The sequence below is a fragment of the Nothobranchius furzeri genome, chromosome 2, assembly GCF_043380555.1.
Source record: "Nothobranchius furzeri strain GRZ-AD chromosome 2, NfurGRZ-RIMD1, whole genome shotgun sequence".
NCBI classification, from domain to species: domain Eukaryota; kingdom Metazoa; phylum Chordata; class Actinopteri; order Cyprinodontiformes; family Nothobranchiidae; genus Nothobranchius; species Nothobranchius furzeri.
In genome coordinates, this window is record NC_091742.1 from 19,938,002 (window position 1) to 19,962,419 (window position 24,418).

At 41.3% G+C, this 24,418-nt stretch overlaps 1 protein-coding gene across 17 annotated transcripts in view; it reads right to left on the reverse strand.

The window, feature by feature from the left end:
• LOC107378159 (neurexin-3b) overlaps positions 1 to 24,418 on the reverse strand; it is a 455,269-nt gene that overhangs the window by 90,920 nt on the left and 339,931 nt on the right. For all 17 annotated transcript variants that reach the window (XR_011516660.1, XR_011516662.1, XM_054748395.2 and 14 more), the window contains one exon: positions 12,063 to 12,244. Coding sequence is in view for 15 of the 17 variants with exons in the window: in XM_054748395.2 (XP_054604370.2) it covers positions 12,063 to 12,244 (182 nt within the window). In the remaining 2 variants the exon portion in view is untranslated. The remainder of the gene's footprint in view (positions 1 to 12,062; positions 12,245 to 24,418) is intronic.

Here is a 24,418-nt window from a genome sequence, read left to right on the forward strand (position 1 = left end):
AAATAAAGAGCACAAGTGGGTGTTTTACATTAGGTTTGTGTCTACCCATGCATGTAGTGTTTGAGGAAAATACAAGATGCAAAAAGGCTTTTGTTGTAATGTGCATTTGAATGTGTCTACTTCTTGCATTTATGTTATGAGTGAGAGCAACAACTGAAGTTGTTAATTATTAAAAAAAACTACAAGCACCAAACTTTCACACGTCAGTGATTTGGTTCTAGCTGTGTGTGACAAGAAGAGCTTGTAGTAGATTTAAATGTTCAGATGCTGAGGGCATCCTGTTGGGTGGAATAAAAGTTCAAATATTTCTACAGGCTAAATAAAACAAAAATAACAGTTTAATCACAGTAAGACTGGATTCACTTCACAATCCAATCATTTTTAGAAAACCTGTCTACACCTGATGGAGCTTAGATTTACTCTTCGGGCTTTATTTTTTTCCACATTTGCATCCTTGAGTTGTTGTTTAGGTTCTTATTTACTTTCTACCATACAGCTTTGATTATTCTCAAGGGAAAAAACTATTTTAGGCTACTGTTACAAATCCCTCCCTGAGTACGGTTGAGTGGTAATACCTTTTACAGCTTTACCAAGGTATTCAAATCTGAGTTCAAATGAAAGTGTATTTCTTGTAAAGTCTTCTTCTGCTGCCCTTTTTGTAGGTGTTTTAGCGTCTCAGTAGCAACGCCTAATGTTTAGGAAAGGAACTGCAGGATGCATGGCGCATCTCAACGTTAAGAGGAACTGCTATGCTATTATACGCAGAACCCCATGTAAAAAGAAGAAAAGCTAAATTATTTTAGGTAACTAACATCACATGTCTTCTATTATACATAAACACATGTGTAAAATGACAACTACTTCAATTTAAGTTAGTAACAAGAAAAAGTGTCATGTTTAATTTGTCTCCAAGAGAAGCTGAATCATATTTTTCCTGAGATTATCCTGACAAACGCTCTAGCGTTTAGGCCAAAAATAATTATAAAAATCATGATGGGGAAAAAGTTTCAAATGATTTAGTTTTTGAAAATGGATCAAAGTGAGCCATCTTGGAGATCAATTGTCTTTTTAACTATTGAAGCATTTAGGGAATGCTTGGAAATGTGTTAAAGTTACTTAGTTGATGAAACATAAGAAGTTTACACATGCTAAGCTAGGCTAATAGCTAAACTGGACAGTAAGATGTGTGTATTAGTTAGTGATTCATTATTTTCTTTATCTGTATAGTGCAGTTAGGGTGATAAATATTTATAACGGTCTTCAGTTAGGAAAAGCAAGCCTTGGGTGAGTCATGTTTTGCTATAGCTCTGTGCTAGCTGGCTAGCTGCTAGGGATATGGGGATCAATACTAAAGTATCGATTCCTACAACTCTTGCTATTTGTTTTGGAACCAATTCTCTCATTAAAGTATCCTGACAATAACTTTTTACTTTCTTTAACATAGAATGTGCTACTACTAGTTCAATTCAATTCAATTCAAGTTTATTTCTATAGCGCCAAATCACGGCAAGAGTCATCTCAAGCCACTTCACACAGTAAACGTTCCAATACAGATCAGTTCATTAAGCCAATCAGTAAAAAGTTTCCCATATAAGGAACCCAGCAAATTACATCGAGTCACTGACTAGTGTCAGAGTCTTTACAGCAATCTTTCATCTGTTGAATTAATTAAGATTCACTTAGATTAAGACAAGAAAAGCTCATCTCTTACTAAAGAGAATATTTACTAAGAAATCACAATGTAGCCATAGAAATACTACTTGGTGTATATACGTTGTTAAACTGTGTGTGTGTGTGTGTGTGTGTGCGTGTGCGTGTGCGTGTGTGTGTGTGTGTGTGTGTATCTGCTCAATCACGACAGATGGCTGCTTATGCTGAGCCGGGATCCTCTGGAGGTTTCTTCCTGTTAAAAGGGAGTTTTCTTCTACACTGTCGCTGCATGCTTGCTTAGTATGAGGTTGGATGTAAAGACACAACAAGTCAGCGACTCAATGCAATCTGCTGGGTTCCTTATATAGGAAACTTTTAACTAATTTGCTTAATGAACTGAACTAAATTAGAATGTTTTATTCTGTGAAGGGCTTGAGATGACTCTTGATGTCATTATATGGCGTCATAGAAACAGATAAATTTGAGTAATTTTAATTTATTAATGTTTGTGACTTTTCTCAATAATGTGTTTGGTTGGAACTACTTCTGACAACTGTGGTGCATGACAAGGCACAGTATAAATAACTTAAGATGCCACCGGGGGCTCACACTGCACTCCCTTTTATTTATGCTGCAGCTGCAAGCTCACGGTTAGCCAGAGTTAACATGGCAGAATGTAACCTTGGTCCTACTTTACTTCTAACAGCAACAAAGAAGTATGTGATAGTATGAAAGACTGTGCAGGATTGCAGTAACACCACATACCTCATGAAATATCTACAAATAAACCATGAGACAGAATACAGAAACGTCATAATGAGGTGGTCAGTGGAGGAAGCAACTTGGTGTTTTAGTATTAGTAACATGGAATCCTTCACAACACATACTCTGAGAGCCAAATGCTGTTTGTTTAAAACTTTTGGAGTCAAATATCCCATTAACCACCAGACTGGTTTTAATTAAACTCCCAGCCAATGCTAAATGGCCCGTGCTTTCTGGGAGTATGTGTGCATGTGTACGGGCCACCACACAGCAGAACTCCTTCAGGCTTGTGTTACTTGTGGAGATAAAACATCAACGTTGCAAAGCAAACAGAGTCAGTCTGTCTAGTCTGCGGCAAGACGTCCAAACATCAGAAAATAAGAGTCTAAATGCTGACGTCTGAAGCTCAACTCCAACTCCACTTCTAGTTCCTGAAACAGGCACACCGGAACGTTGTTTCCCCTGAGAACGATTTACCAGGCACTCCAAAGCTTTAAATATCCTAAATTACTAGCAGTAGTAATACTTCCTAGTAGAGGTGGGGAAAATGATCGATTCTAAGATGCATCGCGATTCAGCCGTGCATGATTCCGCATCGATGCAGCAACGTGACATAATGAGATTCTCTCCCTATGTCTATGTCGGGGGTCGGCAACCGCGGCTCTGGAGCCGCATGCGGCTCTTCCATCCATCTGATGCGGCTCTCTGAGCTTGTAAAATAATGAATGGATATTTAAATAAAATGCTTTATATTTTACTGCATTAATTTTACATCTGTATGCCAATTCTAAATGTAAAGATTGTCTGCGTAAACCTGAACAGGTCCAACCCGGTCTTACTGTGAGACCGGGTAGACGCGTCACGCTTGTGCGTAATCATATGCGTGTTCTGAGCTGACGAGGATGTGAGATTCTGGGATTCTCCTCAGATCCTGGATGTATCGCCACATTGGAGACAGGAACAAGTGCTATTCAGCCAAAGTTTCATAATCAGGGAGCATTTTCTAAGCGACAAGTCTCGCTTCAGTCGGCGGAATCTGCATGCGCCCTGGTTCTGCGACGTGCTCCAAGCCCCTCTCTACATCTTCAGCTCACTGTGCGCCGTACGTACGCGCTGACAGCGAGCTGCGCTGAGCTCCGTGTCCAGCTCAGATGGGAATCAAGTGATTTAGCTACATCTGCGATGTGCGAAACGAATAAAGTGTCAGCTCGTCTGCATGCGTCGGGGTCTTTCTATTCTTTCTCTGTCAAAATAAATAGTCAAAAACGGGAACTATCCGGTCAACACAACACAAGCCCTGCTTTTAACTGTTTTGTTTTCTTGTGAAAATAGATAAATTTAACTTGAACACCAGAGCCAGGCGCACCGCACCGTTATCTCCGTCACTGTAAATGAGGGGAAAACAAATTGATCGGATCCTTTTCTGACCTCCCCCACCTACAAAGTTTAATTACAACAATCAAATGTGACAGAGCCTGGATTTGTATTCTGAACAGTCTAAACATGTTTTAAAATGAAACGTATGACAAAAGTGGCACCTGCACAGTAAAACCACCAACAGGGTGAAAAATATCAAAATATTGTAGGCAGAGACGGGCTACAACTTCTGGATCCACTTTATATAAATCGTTTTATTGATTATCTTCTCATGAAAGATAACTTTGACGTACACGAGCGACCGGTACCGGCTGCTGTCTGAGGGTAGGCCCCGCCCACAACGCCGCGGCTGCTGCGGTGTTTTCTTTACTGTGGGAAACGGGTAATAATGGCTCTTTGATGGGAACAGGTTGCCGACCGTCTATGCGAGGACAATAAAGTTTTGAGGTTTTACTTCTGGGGGCAGAGTTGCAATGACATGCGCACTGCGTTGTCCTAGAAGCAATTGAACAGGGATACAGGGCCAACATTACCAGTAATCAAAGATGTACCCGTTACATTTAAATCGGATGTCTGGGCTAATTTCTGTTTAGGGATCCTGGACGTGAAAGAATCACTTAACACAGTATTTGTTTACTATTTTTAAGTTCAGTAATATTCTATCTTAAAGCTGCTCTACCGAAAACATTATTTCTTATATTATTTAAGTAATAATAGGCAGCACACTTTAAACATTATTGCTCACTATAGTGAATAGATGAATGTTCTGTTTTTCGGGATTTCGAAATAAAAAAGAAATTGAAAACTATTCTTCTGCTTTTATTAAGTAATGAAAATTTTTGTCTGAAGAATCGTGATGCATTTCAGACTCAAATCGAATCGTTAGGCAGATAATCGGAATCGGATCGAATCGTGAGGCAGGTAGAGATGCACACCACTACTTCCTAGGCAAATATGAATACCACACACTCTAGTTTAATTTGATAAAGACACAGAACATGAATATTGTTCACCTTTAACTGGGAAACATAATGCTTCCAAGCATTTATAAATCATTGAGCCCAAGTTTGCTGAGTTAAATTCATTGTCCAAGTTGTTCCTATAGGCTGGGTTGAATCTGTATTTACATCTACAACTTCATATATATGTTAAAAAGGACTTCCACTGTGATTTTTGAATGTTTTATTTTATAGTTAATTGGTTTGCTCTTAACACAGAAAATAATTACCAACAAGACAAGGCTGACGCTTGCCCAGAGGCCCCAGACTCCCTGAAGCCCTGCAGGTCCTGGGTCGACTCCATGACAGTTACTAATTAATTAACAGTGTTTTTCCCCCTTTCCTTCATCTAAATTATAAACAGTTAGATTCTGTGTAATTAGCTCATCTTGTACGTTCATCTTTATTTTATGAAGTTATTTAATTCTCTGCACATATTCTGCATCTTACAAACGGTTTTATTTAAACTAACACAGACGAAGCAATTTCTTATTCCATGTTCCTCGCTGCATGTAGTGCTTGAATGTTACATTTTGCCCAGTTTCAATATAACTGAATATCTCAACTCAACTTTATTTATAAATCGCGCCTTACAGGCAAAAAGATGCCACCAAGGCGCTACACAGATCAAGTAAAAACATAAAACATTAAATCCAGAAGATAAAAACGTTGTATCACAAGATACAGATAAAAATACAGTGAATGCACAAATCGCTATAAGTAAGACAATAAAAACTAGTTAGAAAGGTTAAAAGAGATCATAAAAGTAGGTTTTTAGCCTTGCCTTAAAAACCGCAACAGAGGTGGAGGCCCTTATGCTGAGAGGAAGCTCGTTCCAAAGCTTAGGACCTGCCACATCAAAGGCCCTATCACCACGTGTCTTTAGGCGCGATCTTGGGACCGAGAGAAGCATGAGGTTCTCCGAGCGGAGTGACCGTGCAGGGGTGTACAGTTGAAGCAATGACACCAAGTAAGGAGGGGCCAAACCATTTAACATTTTAAAAACCAGCAAAAGTATTTTAAAATGAATCCTTACATCAATGGGCAGCCAATGAAGCGCAGCCAGGACCGGAGTAATGTGGTCATACCTGCGCATGCCCTCTAAAAATCTGGCACTGAATAAAACAGAGTTACAGTAGTCCAATCGCACTGTGATAAAAGCATGGACTACCGTCTCAAGATCATGTTGTGACAAGAAAGGTTTGATCTTTGCCAGCCGACGAAGGTGGAAAAAGGAGGACGAGATCACTCCACTGATGTGGGTGTCAAAAATAAGGGCGCTATCCAGTTTAACACCAAGATTAGTCACTGATGAACATCCCATCAGACATATGTCAGCTGATCCTGCTGCTGATATAAAGCTGCTCCATTTGGCTCTATTGTTTATTTTTTATTCTGCGAATCAATAAAACAACAAATTAACAAATAAAATGAGATCTCGTATCTAAAGACAAGATCAAAAAGATAGGCTTTAAACACTATTCTCACACAGTGATTTCATGTTCAAACTTATAAATGGTTTTGAATAAGAGTCTACTAAATAAACATAAATAAAAAATGAAGTCACTATAAAATAAGTAGCAGCACTCCCCAAGTCAGGGGGCTGGTGATGTTGCTCTGCTGTGATGATTATTCTTATTATCCTTTTAAAAATCAAAATTTTCATTAGTTTTTTTTCTTTATAATTTGTATTAATTCACATTCACATGTGTGTGAGGGGGTGTACGGAAATGTGTGTGAAGGACAACATACATTGGATAACTTACTGTAATTTTATTTCAACAGTCAATTTTAAGGTTCTTCTAATGGTTTTTAAGTGTCTTAACGGCCTTGGGCCTTCTTATCTATCAGAACTGCTTTTACAATATGAACCCTCGCGGACTCTGCGCTCCTCTGGCAGGCGTCTCCTGGTCATCCCTAAAGTCAGGACACAAACTCACGGCGAGGCGTCCTTCCAGTGTTATGGCCCTCGCCTCTGGAACGATCTGCCAGAGGACCTCAGGGCCTCAGAGAACGTTCATGTTTTTAAGTCAAGACTCAAGACCCATCTTTTTAGGTTAGCTTTTATCTAAATATTTACTACAGTTTTATTTCTCGTTTTACATGATTATATTTTATTACTTGCTTTGCATGTTCTATATGATTATATTTTAGCACAGTTTTATTATTTAAATTATTATTTTACTGTCTATATGATTTTATTTATTACTTATTTTCTAATTGTTGTCATTTATATTAGCTCTTTTATTACATTTTTACTCATTTTAATCCAGTGTTTCCTCTGTAGGGGCCCTCTGCCCCGGGAGCGGTGGTCGACTGTAGCTTCCTGGGCGCTCTATAGGTGGGGGTCTATGCTCCCCCTCCACTGAGCGCCCTGAGTTAGTGTGGAAGACCTGATGCTGCCGGGACAGACGGCTCCTCTGATGGCGTTTCCTTGCGTTACCATACTTGGCTCATCTGGACTCAGCCTAATATAATTTTTACTCGTGTGTGTGTGTGAGTCTGTGTGTGTGTGTGCGTGTGATTGCATATGTTTGTTAATGTTTTTAACCTGTTATGGGAATCTGGGGTCATTTTGTAAAGCACTTTGAATCACACTTTGTTTGAAAAGCGCTTTAGAAATAAAATTTGATTGATTGATTGATTGATTCAAGGACCTCAATTTATTTTATTCTTTTGTTACAGGCTGATAGCTTCAGGTGGTGGCTGGAAGGTCTCTGGGTGGTGGTGGTGGTGGTGGTGGTGGTGGTGTGTGTGTGTGTGTGTGTGTGTGTGTGTGTGTGTGTGTGTGTGTGTTACTTTATTGGGGTTCTGCCTCCCAGTTACTGACCAGTTCCCACTGGTAAGCCTTAGCCCAGGTTTTAATAGTCAGTAATTTTAGAGGCCTGGGCGGGTACAGCAAACCGATGAATCACTGAAAAGATCAAAGACAGTGCCATTTCCCACCTCCCTCTTCCATGGGTGTGCCACAAGGCTCCGTCCTTGGGCATCTCCTGTACTCCATACATCTACTTCCACCGGGCAAAATTATGGAATGTCTTGGTCTCAATGTTCACATCTATGCTGTTGATTGCCAGATCTATGCGGCATTAAATAACCAACTTTCCAGCTACTTGGCTGATGTGAAGGGCTGGCTGACTGCTAACTTACTCAAACTAAATGAGTCAAATCTGGGTCTATCCTTTTTGACTCTGGCTATTCCCCTAGCTCTCTTTCTGCCTGGATCTTTCACACCTTAATCCTAGCCAGTGTTTGACTAGTCATGGAGTGGATACTGATCTCTCAGATAAACTTGGAGGTGCGATCATGATTTTATCAGTTATGCCGCCTAATACGTTTAAAACCCGTCCTGAACCGGCTGCAGGTCATTCATAATGCTGAAAGGATTCTGACTAACAAAAATCGACGTCTCCATTTCACTCCAGTTCTTGTGCATCTCCATTGGCTTCACTTTCCATGCAAAGTTCAAGGTTCTAATATTTGTGTTTAAATGAGGATCTGTTTTCTTTTTATTGTTGGCTTAGTAAGTTCTCGGGGGTGCCCCAACGGTGCCTCCTTCAGGCCACACTTGATGTGCTGACCTGTATGTTTTCTCAGGACCTGTTGCTAAGAACGTTCCCAAAAATATATCATCTTCATGGCAACTCTAACCAACATCTTAGAGCTGAAATAAAACAAATGTATCACCAGAAGCATCTAAATAATCATGCCGTGGAGAAACAAATGACTCTTATGTTCAGCCACATGCTATTTTATCCACACAGTAGCCATAATGCTGACTGCGGGGGTACTTCTCAATGTGAAAACAGCTCCAAGACATTTTCTTCCTTATTTCTGTGTGGGGAATAAATTGTTGAGGGTGTAAAAAAAAGAAAAAAGAAAACAAAGTTAAATAAGAAGCTGTAATTTTATCAGAGGCCATGAGCCATAACCATGATAATATCTATCTTTCCCTGCAGAGGTGGCGTAACTTGATAGAAGCAATACATTGCCAGCCGTATTCGCACTGATTCACACAGGTACACATCAAACATCTCATATTATGTCTGTCAGGAGGGGCGGAAGGGGGGAGGATGGGGAAACAGACACCATTTGACACAAACAGTGATAGAGGAGAATGGGTGATGGATGGATCCTGAAGCGGAGAAGAGAAGAACTGTGCTCCGACATCAATGCATTAACAGTTCCGTACAGTATACTTGTGCAAAAAACACAAAGTGGTTAAGAAGCAGGTGAGTCTTGTTTGAGTCTGTTAAGAGGATTTCAGTTATCCAACAGCAACACATCGCAGGAGAAGAGAAAGCCTTCGAAGCAAAGGTGAAGGTTACTTCAGTTCCTCTTTCAGTCAACAGGAGCCTGAGTGATTGGCATTTGTAGTTGGACGACTTTGGAGAATAAATTAGACAGTTTTATGCTCAACCTCTTTAAGGTTGTGTGTAGTAAGGCTCCAACCAGATAATTCTGCAGTTGTGTCCTTGGGCAAGACACGTAACCCCTTGCCTGCTGGTGGTGGTCGGAGGGACCATTGGGGCCAGTGCTTGGCAGCCTCGCCTCTGTCACAGCTCTCCAGGGCAGCTGTGGCTACATCGTAGCTCATCCCTACCAGTGTGTGAATGACGATTGTGTTGTGAAGCGCCTTGGGGTGTTGTAGAACCCTAAGAAGGTGCTTTACAAATACAGGCCATATATTTCTTTAGAATAGGGCATGATGTGTTGTTTTTTGAGATTGTTTAGCCTGCTTTATGTTGTCAGACAGGTTCAGTTGAACTGAACCAGTAGGTCCAGTTGTAATCAGAGTCATTTCTCGCTACTGAAATCTAATTTTATAAATAATATGTGGTAACACAGTTAATCCAAAATGTTACAGTTGAGGGCAAATTCTCGTTCCTATCATTCAACATTGCCTCATTATTAATTAAAATCATCATTTTGGTGAAAAGAAAGCAAAAACAGACGGACCACGTACTTTCTCATACCACCATGTGTGCATGCATTTGTTGGATCTCTATCACTAAAAGGGCAACCCAGACCGTAAACATGCCCCCCCCCCCCCCCCCCCACACACACACACACACACAAAACAAAGACAGAAAGAAAAAGAACAGCAATGCACATTCAACATTCAGATCAGCTGATCTCAAAAATGAGATTCCAACAGTGGCAAAAATGTCCTGCTCACCTCCACAAATTCCCCCAGATTGCCCCCTTGGATTTCAAACCAAGCGTGCAGTTGTTCTTAGCAGCTACAACGTAAACACTACAATCAGCATTTTAATTCACGATTGCCAAACAAGCTGGAAGCTAATCACGAGGAAGAGTTAATGAGCTAAGCAAAGGAGTGAGCGAGTCCGGGGAGAGACTGTGATTAGCTTTGCTCTGAAATGGCTGCTTTTATTTTTTCCTAATAGCTATGAGCTCTGCATGTCACACACACACACACACACACACACACACACACACACACACACACACACACACACACACACACACACACACACACACACACACACACACACACACACACACACACACGCACACGCACACACACTCAAAACCAAAATCCCCTCTACTTAACAGCTAAAAATTTTCCTTTTTTTGACTCCAACACATCAAATGAGCCATTAAAGGTGTTAAATCCAGATTTAGTGTGCTGCTGCTCAAACTGTGACCTAATAATTACAAAGCAAAGGTGATAGCCCCCAGCCTGAACAGACCTTTGCTTGGACGTATATCCAGAATCGACAAGCATAATGCTTTTAACCTTTTCCTTCAGATTCATTACAGAACTGCTCAGAGCCAAAAACGGATGTCTGTCTTTTGAAATTGTTATCTTGTGGTGTTTCATTGTAGCGAAGCATTTCTGCTCATTTAAAAAAAACATCTATGTTCATGCAAAGAAGTTGTTTTAGTAGGAAATTAGACAATCTCCCTGTGGGATTAACCTTCGCTTTAATATTTCCACAAGTAAATGTGGAACAAGTGATAATGTTCTCGTTAAATATTAGCATTAGGAAGAAGTGGTGTGTTTCTTTTACAGATGTAAATATTCACAATTAAATATTGACTCAAGGTCTAATGAATATTTCACCGTTTACCTGTGGAGGAAAATCCAGCCTCCCTTGTTTTATTTCCATTTGAGTATAATTACAGAACAAAGAAGCCATGCAAGCACTTCACCACTTATTTTATCGTTCAAGGCTACAATTACTGCTACTAATAAATGTTTTTTACACCCTTGGATGTCAATAAATCATTTGAAATATCAGCAGAGCAACAGCAAAAAGAGAGCTACTTCACAGCACGCTGACTCCATGAATGACTTGATGAAATCGCCACTTCTTTTTAATAAATGCATCAAGAGAGCAGAAATGAAGACATCCCTGTCAAATGACAGAATACATCCTGCTTGGTTAACTTTGCTGTGGAGTCTGAAACAAAGGATTAAAAATGCATTACACAGGGAGCCGTTTTCCCACATCTCCCACGTGCTTTACTGTAAATTGATGTAATTTTCCTAAATCCGTGCCACTCTACTTCTTCTCTCACCTACGTGCAAACCTCCTTCACCTCTGTTTGTGTCTGCTGCAAAGCAGCTTGTTGTTGGCTGCATGTTTGCAGAGCAGATGGCTGCTTTTTTGCACCACATGTCCAGCATTCAGGAAATAACTGAAGCTCTTAAACAAGAAAAAGCCTTTCAATCTGCTCCAGACACTGTAGCCCCTCTTCACCACATCTGTTATATTTTTATTTTATTTCACATGGCATCAGCAGCAACTCTTTCCAGACCGACGCAAGGTTGTCACACCACTGCTGCAGTGATTTGATGTCCCGCGCCCGTCTGGGGGTCGCTGATCATTATGTTAATAGTTAATGTTCATGTGAACGAGCCAAACGCAAGGTCGCAGAGAAAGAGATTATTAAGATGCTGCGCAAGCACTCGATCCACTGGTTATGAACTCCATCTCGCGGCACCCCCCCTATTTCCCATCATGTTTTTCCAGCATGTAGCAAAACACTGCATATGTATGGTGCATTCATTATTCATGCAGGGAGTTGGTATGAATGTGGTGCAGAGGTGGACCTAAGTGTACAGTGGGGTCTATTTGTTGCATCTTTTGCATAGAGTGGTTTGAGACACACGGGTTGACCCGAGGATATAAGTGACTCAGAGGTCCGTTTGCGGTCATCACGTTGGTTTGTAATGCCTGAAATATGTGAATGCTTGAAAAACACTGTCAGATAACTGACTTCTCATGGCGTTACAGGAATACATACAATGTGGAGCATGATGTAATCCCCCAGGCGTGGGGCGCTGTCTATGCGGACCAGAATGCCATCTTTGATGGTGGTGCTGAAGCCGACTGCCAGCCGGTCCGTCCGCGTGCTTGGCCTCTCGTTGTTGGGCCACGTGTAGGTGATTAGGCCCCCACCCTTGCCAAAGATGTAGTTGGTGCCAGCTGTGGAAGGACAAATACAAACATAAATGTTGGGATTTTCAGAAAAAGGTTAGAAACTATCACCTATCACCTTTCATGCCTGAGGTTTAAATTAATATAATCTAATATTAAAAACTAAGATTTTTCATTACATGTGCAGTGGTCTCTAGTACAGATGAATGTGTATTGAGTTGATCTGTGTGGGAAAGAAGCTCTGATTCCTGTTTCAGGAACTAGAGGTTAGCCAGTGCAGAGGTGAGCAGACGATGGAAGGATTGGGAGTCTTATTTCCTGAAATTTGGACATCTCAACACTGATTGGCTAACAGCAACGCGACTCTACCACTGACTTTGTTTGTTTTACAATGTTGGTGTTTAATCTCCACAAATACCACGAGCTTGAAGAAGTTGTGCTGTGTGGTGGGGTTGCTAATGCTAATGGTTAGCTTCTACTAGCCCAGACACACTCTGCTCTCTCCCGGATGCTAAAACATAAAGGACTATCCCATTATAAGCCAAGATGGGGGAGTCCAAGAAAGCTAATTTACAGCTTGATGTAGATTTGACTGGTTTTCCCTGACCTGAGCATGTCTTTTTGTTTTCGATAAGAGGCTAACACCGAAAATTGGGATAGAAGACTATTATCAAAATCAACCTGCATGTGAAACTCAGAGTGACCAAAAACAACAAGTAAAATATGGTTTCTTAGGGGATTTGCCCTTTCAGAATGCAATGTGTTATAGCAACTTTGGTAAAATCCTGAAAATTATGCTAACTGGTTGATTAGCTATAACAGCCATGCTGAATAAGGTTGGCTCCTAAAGTTAAAAGATGTTAATGTGATAATGGCTTTTCATTAGTGTCTTTGAAATCTATACACTGGTACACGCACACACACACACGCACACACACACACACACACACACACACACACACACACACACACACACACACACACACACACTTGATGAAAGTATCTCTGATATTTAGGTTTGAAGCACAGTGCCATACAGAAACACATTCTGGACCGAAGCAGTACTGAAGCTTTTCCATGGAGGTCATAATCAACTTAAATTCCATCAAATCAACCTTGCTGCCGCTACAACGCTACTATACTGGGTTCTATTTTAAGACCTTAATGACATTCAACCACCACCACCTTTTGGGTAGAAGTCAGCAGCTCCCCTGACTCCATCCTTGGCCTATCCGGCTCTTAAATATAGCTCCTTTCCAGGGAATAAGATCCAGTATGGCCAGGATGGGATAAGTCTCCCAAGCCTCATGTATTATATATAAGACCTGCAACCAAAGAACAAAGGTTGACACAAGAAAGAAGAGAAGGGTTGTGTGTGTGTGTGTGTGTGTGTGTGTGTGTGTGTGTGTGTGTGTGTGTGTGTGTGTGTGTGTGTGTGTGTGTGTGTGTGTGTGTGTGTGTGTGTGTTTGGGGGGGCAGGACGGGAGCAGATATAAAAGAACTTTTGTTGGGTTTAATTTGACAAACGCACTGAAGGCAAAAACTCATGGGTTTCACTACTGGCAAGGGATGAAGCTCTTGCCAAAACTATTGGCTATTACATCAGCCACGACAGATTTGTGTCAGATTAGATCCTGTGACTGAATCGAGCTTGGCCCTAAGCCACGGATTTCCATTCTTTTCTTTAACCAGCAAATGAAAAACAGAAGCAACGTTTCTTCATTTGGTTGCAGGGTTGGACTCAGTTTCCGAATATTCCCTAAGGTGTGTCAGAATCAAGGCACTGAATCAATGAGGTGCTTAGCATCTCGTTCACATCTAGGAAAAGATAATCGAGAGATCAAAGGCATTAGGCCTAGAGCAGATATTCTGAGGAGCTGTGGCAGCATGAGAGACTAAACTGACTCCTGTTTCCTGGGGGAGAATGGAAACTATTTGGCCCACCTCAGAGGCTCACAACACATTTCTAATGAAGACCTTGCATCAACGTTTTCATACATTTTTTGTGCCCCCATCAACACTCTCCTTCTTCCGCATCACCATCCACCCTCCTGCCATTTCCCTTCACTTCCTTTCCGAGTCACCTGAACATCTGTTTGGCTGTGTGATGGTTGCCCAGCTGTCTCATCAGTTCCCCTATGAAGCGGCCAACAATCTGTTCTGTGGTCCTTAATACCCCAGGGACCACGCAAACATATGGATGAGAAAGACTTTGAGAGAAAGAGAGACACTGTGGCCAGATGAACTTCTCTGTTTCCCTTCAAGCGTTAAGAAACGACCTGCTCGGGTGTCAGCGCTGCTAAACCACCACCTAAAGTTGAGTACAGCCACGGCCATACGTTTACAGAACGACACAAACATTGGTACAGCCTTTCTGATGACAAAATGTTATGAAGGTTTAAAATCATATGTAATTCCTTGCAGTGCAAAAAAATAAAGAATATCCATTCTAAATCCATCCCCACTGCAATTATCATAAATATTCAGGGTACTCAACAAAGCCATCAGCTAAAGTTTATTCAGCTGCAGGATCATGGTACCAACAGGAAAGTGGTCATGCATCTACCGGTCTTTTGCAGGATGGCGTGATGTCTAAAGGGGCAGCAAAGAAGCCACTTTTCTCTAAGAAATCCATTAAGGACAGACGGATGTTCTGCTAAAAGTACAAGACTGCAGAGACCAAGGTAAAAGTTTGCTCTGATAAATCCCCGTTCTGATGGTCTGAGGCATCCAGAGATTCATGTGTACTGTGGCCTCTGAGCCAAGAGAGTTTGATTTACAGTTTAGCTTTGAACTAGTAGGATTAAAAATGGTACCTAGACATCCTCCAAGAGGAACGCATTCATTGTCTTAATTATCTGAGGACGTTTTGGTGATAAGCAACATTTCTTACAGCATCATGGAACACTGGGTCATTTAGCTAACATCAGAAGAAATGTAAACAATCGTTATGAAGAAGCAGCTGTGATCAGCCGCAATTTGGTTCAGAAGCACAAGAGGTGGGGGTTTACCAGGGAGCCAGTTGTCAGAGTCGGAGCTGATGAAGGGACACGACCATAAAGACAACAACTTCACATTAGGGGTTGTATCAACTAGTCGACTAGTCGACGTCACTGCTCTGTAGTGACTTTTTATGCCTTTCATAGACTAGTCGCTGTCACGTGATAATGACCGACAAGATGCAGTCCTCGGAAAAGACAGCAGGTGACGAGCCCCTGCGCGTCGGGAGGCGACTCATTGTGCCAGAACGTCGGTATCTGACACCCGCCGTAAAACGGACAATTGACCGAATTGTGACCTTTACCCTCTTGCAATTTAACCTTCCCCTCACCCCCAACCAGCTTGTGCATGCAAAGCTCTGATCGTTGACGCGCTCCAGACTTCTGCGTCCCGAGTGCGGCCACAGTAACATTATCAAATTAGGTGTTGCCACCTCAAAAACAAATTGAACACGTTCATGTCGGCTCATTTCCTTTTATGTTTTCTGTCTTGTATTTGTGCCTGATGCGTTTCGCTGCTGTGGAGCGGAGTGCATCACCTGTTTTGTCCTCCTGTGACCATCACACCGGTGCAGCCGGCGCACAGCACGCACTCCGCTGTTTTTGCGGTCGGTAGATCTTTTAGAACTGCAGTTCAAAGGTAACTCATAAGGTGAATATATATGAACCCAGGTAGCAGTTTCTCTTTAGGATTGAGAGGAGACGCAGGAAGATAATAAACAGACAGGACAGAAAAATAGTCAAATAAAAACAAGTTCGTTTTTGTACCTGGTGGTTGCAACAAACACACACCATTGAAGGTAATCAGAAGTGAGGAACAGAAAATGAAATAATTATTTTTATGTTTAGAGCAGCAACTCCGAGAGGCTGCAGGCGCATCAGTGAGTTTGTGGCCGCTGCACAGGGGGAGGGGGGAGAGGGCTGAAGCAGGATGCAGAAACTACCGTTGTTAAAAGAAAGGTGTTAACTTAGAAAATGTGGGCGCAATTTTAATTGTCAAAAACTCCAGCGATACCCCCGCGCTTCAGGTGTATGACGTCATCAACGACTAGTCGAAGTCGACTCGATTTTCATTACTTGACGGTCGACTTAAAAAAAATGAAGTCATGCAACCCCTACTTCACATAGACTTTTACCTTCATAAGTGAGAATCTTGTCCTTGTGGTCCTATAGGTGCTTGGTTACCATGGTTGCCAGCAAAGTTTCACGGCCTATGCTTACGACCTGACATTTGATTGAAGCAACACTGGAATAGCAAATATTGTGAAAACCAATACTTGTGTTATTCATAAACCTTTGGCCGTGGTTGTGTGTGACATTAAAATTCATCTAAACATGGAGAGCATTCAAACAGCTGCTTTAAACTAATTACCATAAACTGAGAGCTCTTCAGATTTTTCCCTCCACAGAAACAATAAAGGCAGCCGAGTGCCTTCAGTAGACTGCAACAACTAAGCCTCATCCATCACTGGTCTCTAACATCATCCTACAACAGAGAATTTCATTCATGGCATTGTATCAGAGTACAAGCAGCTGATGCCCTGAGTTATGAGACTTGATAAATCAAATCAAGGAAACACCCCCCCCCCCCCTCTCTCTCTCTCTCTCTCTCTCTCTCTCTCTCTCTCTCTCTCTCTCTCTCTCACACACACACACACACACACACTTTTTTTCTTGAGGGAATAACGATGATGAGCAGCAAAGATACAAGCACCCCGGGGAGCCAATTATCACATTGAAGAGATTTGCGTAGTGTTTAGGAAGACAATGTTCGGCATGAAACACACGTGCAAGAGCTGACGCACACACACACACACACACACACACACACACACACACACACACACACACACACACACACACACACACACACACACAAGCAAACCGGCGCGATGACAGAGCCACAAATCTACATCGTGATGCCTGAGTTGAAGTATGTGGAAGTGCTTGAGCAGAGAATCACCCACTTGTGCGACTGTAAGTGAGAAGCTATCGTGGATTTGCACAAGTACAGAGAAGCTGGAGAACCTGCAATCGTGTGGCACGTTTCCCCCAGCAGCATGCTGGGCCCAGACCAGTCCACAGTCCCGCAGAAGCACCGAGCAGAGCCCTGTTTCTGACATTAACAGGAAGACTCCTGAGGATGTGCAGAATTGTGTGCGTTAATCTCACTGGAGCAGATCGACTAAACATGGAAGGTCAAGACTTGAGGCTGAATACCTTCAGCACAACAAGAAAAGCTTTCCCATTCAAGTGTAGACATACCCAGCTCTGAGAAAATTAAGTTTCAGCCTTTGTCAAATGGGTCTAATCAGAGCACAAGTGTATTACAACAGTTCTAGCTACGTTTAATTTCCTGTCAGTTATCCCAGGCCTGGAGTATTAATCCATACAAAAGTAACTCAGTTTGTATTTAAGAATGCAGGCGTGCAGTAGACGAGATGACGCTTCCTACAGCAACTTCCTTCATTATCAATGAAACTGTTGCAAAATAGCATCAGTGAAATTGGTGGATTTGCACAATATTCTACCTTGGGTTGCTGAGGAGCTCAACAAAGACTTCAGTCAAACATTTTCATGTGATTCCAGCTCAAAATTCCTCGAGAAAAGGTTAAAGTTCTACTTAACTGTTATTCTCTTGTAATTTCTCTCCATCATCACAGTTATAATTGGCATTTTTCAAAGGGAAGCCAAAGCAACTTAACACAATTACACGACTGAATCAATAGAATTCTTCTGTAAATGTTTTGGCGAAGTGAACTTTACCAACTGTGGAGCCTGGGGACAAGCCCGCAGCAGGGAAACATTACCATCAAAGGAATTAAGTATAATATCTAAACAGATTACTGCAAAAAGGATGTTATTTTGTTGAATCAGAGGGAGCTTTCATCTACGTCTTTGAATAATGTAAGCTAGCAACGACCGGTGGAGAAGCCATCTGAAGTCTGCTCCCCTCAAATGGAAGTAAAATGATGCAAGAGCCTTCTGAAGCAAATCTGACCAACACAAAAAGCTTTTTTATTACTAGTTGATGGTTGGTGGTACATTTCAGAAAAATAACCTCTTTTTTAAAAGAAAAAAACTTCAGATGTTCCTTGGGGTTGGTTTTGAAGTAAAAGCAATGCATAAATGCATGCACCCCTCCACCCCCTCCTGTTATGATTCATTGCATCTGCAGCAGGGCTTCGTTTAGACACAAACAGTGGATGAGAGACTGGGTCAAAGCCTTAGCCTCTATTTCACAGAGGTCCCCCGAGGCACGGCAGTGCAGACGGAAGGTCAGGACACCTGTCTGCGGGACAGATATGTCCTTCAGGCCACAACATGACATCACCCAACCAGATAAAGATGGGGGAAAAAAGAAGAAGCACAAATCAAAGGTCACTGCTTTCAATACATTTAGCCAGCAGGAGAAAATCTGGGTGGTGCAGTCACATAATAACAAACACATCAGTAATCCATTTCAACGAAGCTGTTTGACTAAACATACAATAACCTCAGATTTCAGTTAATCTAAATGGTAATGCAGGACTTTTTAAATATAATAATAATCGTGAAAAAATGCCAATGTTAGGTAGTAAAAAAGTGTAGAGTTGGGACCACTGGCTAATTATGGTCACCATGGTAACCATACACCTATAGGGCACTAGTCTAATCTGGAATGTTTTTAATCCGTGGGGGAAGAAGCATCTGTCTGCCTCTTATTTTAAATGTTGTGTGTTGACAAGTTAAAAGGACTTTTGAAAAGGAAGTACTGAGGTTTTTATGTGGGAGCTCTACATGAGCTCGGATGGGCACTCTCAGTCCTCTGATTTATCAGCTTGTAAACGTTCGTAATTTACATGAGTACAAATCAGACATCGGCACGTCACATTTGTAACGTCACTACACATTCGCCCCTAACAAAGCTGCTACTTGCCACCTGGCCAGATTTACGGTACTTCTTTCCTTCTGAAGGAAGGATTTTAAGTTAGCTAAACTTACAGCCATTTTCCCTTTGTTTTTCCTCGTCTGATTCGATGACGTCACTTTGGTGAAACACATTCTGGACATTTTTTCACAGAAAACCTAAAATAGCTCTTTCCACCATTCAAAAATAAGCACGTTCTTGGTATCAAAAAGCTTCTTTAAAATTCACGGACGTCATATGTGAAATCCATGGCACAAAGCAAGCGGAATTAGAAAATAGCTTTTTTTTTTTGCCCCATTGACTTGCATTCATTTTTTCGTTCTTTTGAGGACCCATGATCTGGAAGTAGATGGGCATGACTTATAGGGTTGGGCATCGAGCATCGAGCATCGATTGGAACCGGTTCCTAGTTTCTATTCGATTTAATCAATTTCCCTCTGGGATTAATAAAGTATTTTTTTATTTGAATTTGAATTCCTAGTTTCGATTCCTAGAATGCCGACCGGAAGAGGAATCCGCAGCCGATCTCCATGAAAAATACAAGTGATCTGCACATTGTGATCAACACTTTTTAGAGCTAATCACCCCAGCTGTCTGTGTGCAGCACCGAGTGCTTGTTTCAACACTGGACAAGTTAGATTTGGGCTTTTCTTTAAGACCTGAGCAGATGGAGGTACTTCTGCTTTGATGGTGAATGGACGACTGCCCTGTCGACGGATTTCTGTCGCTACGAATGTTGCTTGTTTGTCTGATTGGTCCTTGTGTGACTGAGCTCTGACTGCATTTACATATAAAGATTAAACTGGGTTGTGAATGCATTTACAAAAAATAAAAACATGTTATAATTTTATTAGACCAGGATGCTATGTATAAGACAGCAGTAGAAGCACCAAGCAGCTGGCATGATGGGGGTGTGTTATAAATGGGTAATTGGTTGTAGTCAGACTTTACACCATGCTGTGATAAAAGCGCCTGTTTAGATGTAGCAGACTTACAGTAAAAGACCAGTTCTGCCTGTTCTACTGCACAGAAGCATCTGTTAACCCATTCATCACATGGGGCTGTCATGCATGGTACAGTGTGAGTCTGCATGTGTGTTTTTGTCACCCCCGTTAACTCTTGGGCTTTCTACAGCACCGGGACCTCAGGGGATGCAGAAAAGGACAAACCGTTTGAAGTGGGCAAATTCTAAACCACTGAAAAAGGAAGGGAAAAGAAAAGGGAGTCCTGGAAAGCAAGACATCCTGAAAGTGAGATGCAGATGAAAAATGTAATTGCCTCCTCAGTCATGTTGAAAAGGAGTCAGTCGTTGCAATCCTTCCCCCTGCCGTGCGTCAAACACAGGGAATTATTAGGCTTGCTGTCCTTCACACAACTCCAACAAAGATTCATCGAAAGCAGAATCAAATTGTGAGATACTCAGCTGTGTAATCACTGGCATTTATCTCCATTTTACAACCTCTTATTGTTTCATAATTCATATTGCCAACTGTTGCCTCTCCTTTGTGAAGAAAAAAAAAGAAGGGATGATTGAACGTGCTCTTCTTTTCTGCTCTCTGTGTGTTCAATCAGCTACCTGAAGCAAGTTTAGAGAAAATGGCTAAAATACTTTACATTAATGTCTGCTGCTGAATATTTTCCTCAAGCTTGTCACCACACATGATGGCTGCGTGCCCCATCTCTCAACGGCCACAAAAAAAACCCCTAAAAATGCAGAATGTGACTGATGAAGCGTGGCGTGGCAGTCTTGAATGATTTACACAGTTTGTTTTGCTGCTATAATAAGCTATAGCGGTAGCACACTATATGGATTTACGCACCAAAAACCAGGGGTAATGGAAGTGGAAGAAAATCTGAAGGGAAAGAAGGAAAATGGACAGAGCATGCCAAGTGAAAAGTGGAATTTATTATTTTTTTATTTGTCACACAGCCAGAGCTCCACCATGATGTATGTGCACACAGCGGAGTGTAAAGCACATCAAGTGTTGGCATTACAACCAAAATATGATATTGGTTTTTTTCCTCCTGGATTTGCCCCAAGCAGACAAAAAGTTAAAACTCGTCATTGTCAGACGGAGTCATTTATGCACAAATGTATTTATGTGGGCCTATGTATAAAACACCTTTACTGTTATCCTGTTAATCATTTTATGGTTATTTGTCTGTTTTTCAGTGGAAAACTTTTAGAGAAGTAAAAAAATCGTAAAATATGCAAATCATGGGTTAAAACTCAGAACAATCGAGATCCTGTGACTTTTGTTTGTGATACAAAAACAAAATAGATGAAAAGTACAAAAAACTGTAGGAACTTTTGTCCAAAGATAATACGAGTGAGTTTTCTTCTTCTTTCTTTATTGAATATGTAAATCAATAGACAATTTAAAGTATTCAAAAAGTATTCAAAAAGAAACCCATACATACATATATGTATATAGAACATGTTCAATAGGAAGGGAGGTAGCTTATGTAATCCCCCCCCCCCAACTCAAATTTCAAGAAAGATAAAACAAAACATATATATATATATATATATATATATATATATATATATATATATATATATATATATATATATATATATATTTTTTTTTTTTTTTCCTACCCTGAGTGTCATTGCCATTTTCTTTTATCATGCTTTATTCTCAATCACACAAACAAAATTTGCATTTTTTATGTGTCCCCCCCCCCCCCACACACACACACACACACCATCCTATATTCACTGCTCCCAGTTCACCAACAATAGACAGTTACAATCAAATGCAACACCCTTACAACTTTTCCTCCTCCTCCATCTAATTAATTAGTATATATATTTTTTGTACTGCTCTTTAAACTTATGTCATGAGGGACTTTGCTTTAGATCCCCACTTAGCTTATTCCAAACTCTTACACCCATAACAGAAATACAAAATGACTTTAATGTTGTTCTAAAATATGTATGCCTAAAGTTAAGTTTGTATCTGAAATTATATAGGTTATCTGGTTTTATAAATAGCATTAATGATTTGTTTGATAATAATTTCCAATGCACTTTAAACATGAACGTCGCTGTATATAGCAAGTGCCTACATCCCCAGTCTCCCCAGTCTCAAGTGTTCCAGTCTCCCCCGTCTCAAGTGTCCCCACAAGTGCCGAAGTCCCCGTCTCGTGTCCCCACAAGTGCCTACGTCCCAGTCTCCCCCGTCTCAAGTGTTCCAGTCTCCCGCATCTCAAGTGTTCCAGTCTCAAGAGCCCCCAGTGTTCCAGTCTCAGTCCCTGTCTCCAGAAGTCCGTCCTCGTCCTCCTCCTCCAAAGCCCCCGATCCCCAGAGTTTCCTGTTCCCGGCACCGGACTCTCCATCGCCGATCCCCAGAGTTTCCTGTTCCCGGCTCCTGACTCTCCGTCGCCGGCCCCCCAGGGTTTCCTGTTCTCGGCTCTTGGTTCCCCGTCACCGGCCCCCGAGTCTTCCCTGGTCCCGCCTCCTCGCCCGCCCTTGTGGGTTGTTCTATGTTTGGTCCCCCCTCTCCCTCCCTGTGTTTTGTGTGTCCTGTTTTGTTTTGTTCTCGTCTTGGACGTCTGGTATCCGCCCTTGGGGGAGGGCGGGGTGGTACTGTCATTGATAGGTAAAAACTGATTGTCAAACAGAGTTACCTCACCCTTATTTATATTTAAATATTTGCAGGAACTCCTTTCTGCTTCAGGTACTTTTGTTCTATTATATGGAGGTCAGACCGGCCAGACCGGGTGTCTCTTTTGCAGGAACGCCGTCCTGCCAGACCAAGAGACTCGTTGATCTATTATCTGAAGAATCCCTTTTGTCTTCTGTGCATTCCTGAGGCAAAGGGGGTTTTTGAGGAATTTATGGGTATTTATCTCTTTGGTGTGTGTGTGTGTGTGTGTGTTCTTGCAAATAAATTCGCTCCACAGTTTCGGCTCAGTGTGAGAGCAAACTGCCTTTCGTATGGTGTGTATTGATTCTCTCACCCGTTGCAAAGCATTCTTGTGGTTTTCATGTTGTCTGATTACAATTTACCAAATTATCAATCTAATCCCTATGTGTGCTTTGACTTTCTTTGAAGTAATATGGGAGTAATATAAAAATTACCCAACAGTCATGCTCTGCATCTTTCCCCATGTGTCTCCTGATGTCCTCCATCCCTCTCTAGATTCCCCTTTTGTGTCTCATAGCGCCCTCATGTGTCATGTTTGCATCTCCCTCATGTGTCTCCATTTTTTGCAGCTAGATATCTCTGTCAGGTCCTGTGTCCCTTTAGTTCTTCCCCAGTCACCCCTCTGCAGTTTTTATAGTTTCAGCTGTTCATTCTATTGGTCTCTTTAGTATGTTTTTTCCCACCGGTCTTTTTAGTTCCTTCCCTTTAGAATTTTAGTTATATGGTTGCTTTTCTGTTTTTAGGTTTACACTTAGATCATGTTAGTTTCTTTCCTGATTAGTCATTGCTTTCACCTGGTCCTTCCCCCACTCACCTGCAGCTCATCTGCCTCCCATTATGCCCCAGTGTATTTAAGCCCTGTCTTGTCGGTCCATTGTTGTTTGTATGTCAGCGTTTTCTGGTGCTCTGTGTGAGCTTTAGTATCTCGTCTCAGTTTTTGTGCTCTAAGTGAGCTTTTGGTTCTCCTGGGATTCAGGAGTTTGGGTTTTTGGCTTCCTGCCATTTTGGATTTTTGTTCATCCTCCTTAATAAAAGGATTTTACTTTTAAACATTCCTGCCTCGTGTCATCTGGTTTATCTGCATCTTGGGTCCTAACAACCTCCTCCTTACTTCAGAACGTGACGGGTGCCCTGTATACACAACTGACAACAATGTTTTTCATATTAGACTTTGATATTTCTATAGATATACACTCTAATAAATCATCAACTGAAAATGACATTTTTTTTACAACTTTGTAATTTAAATTCTTATCAACATATAGTGCAACACCTCCTCCACTCTTATTTTGTCTATTAATATAATTGGCTTCATAGCCAACCAATTCAAAGCTAAGGTCACAATCATTCTTTCGCCATGTTTCTGTTATTGCTATTATGCTAAATGTGCCCTTGACATCATCCAAATATTCTTTAATTATAGTAAAATTTGCATGAATACTCCTACTATTAAAGTGAATTATGGAAAACTTGTCCTCAGCCTTTATAACCTGGTTAAACCGATCATCTGTGTAATACTTGCTACAACAAGAGATCCTTGAAAGAAAATTCTTTTCCGGATCCAAGTCACTTTCCATGTCCATACAATTGTATTCAGTGTACTGAAAAATCTCAAAATCTGTATCCTGACTATCCAGATTAACATTATCAGAATTAGTAA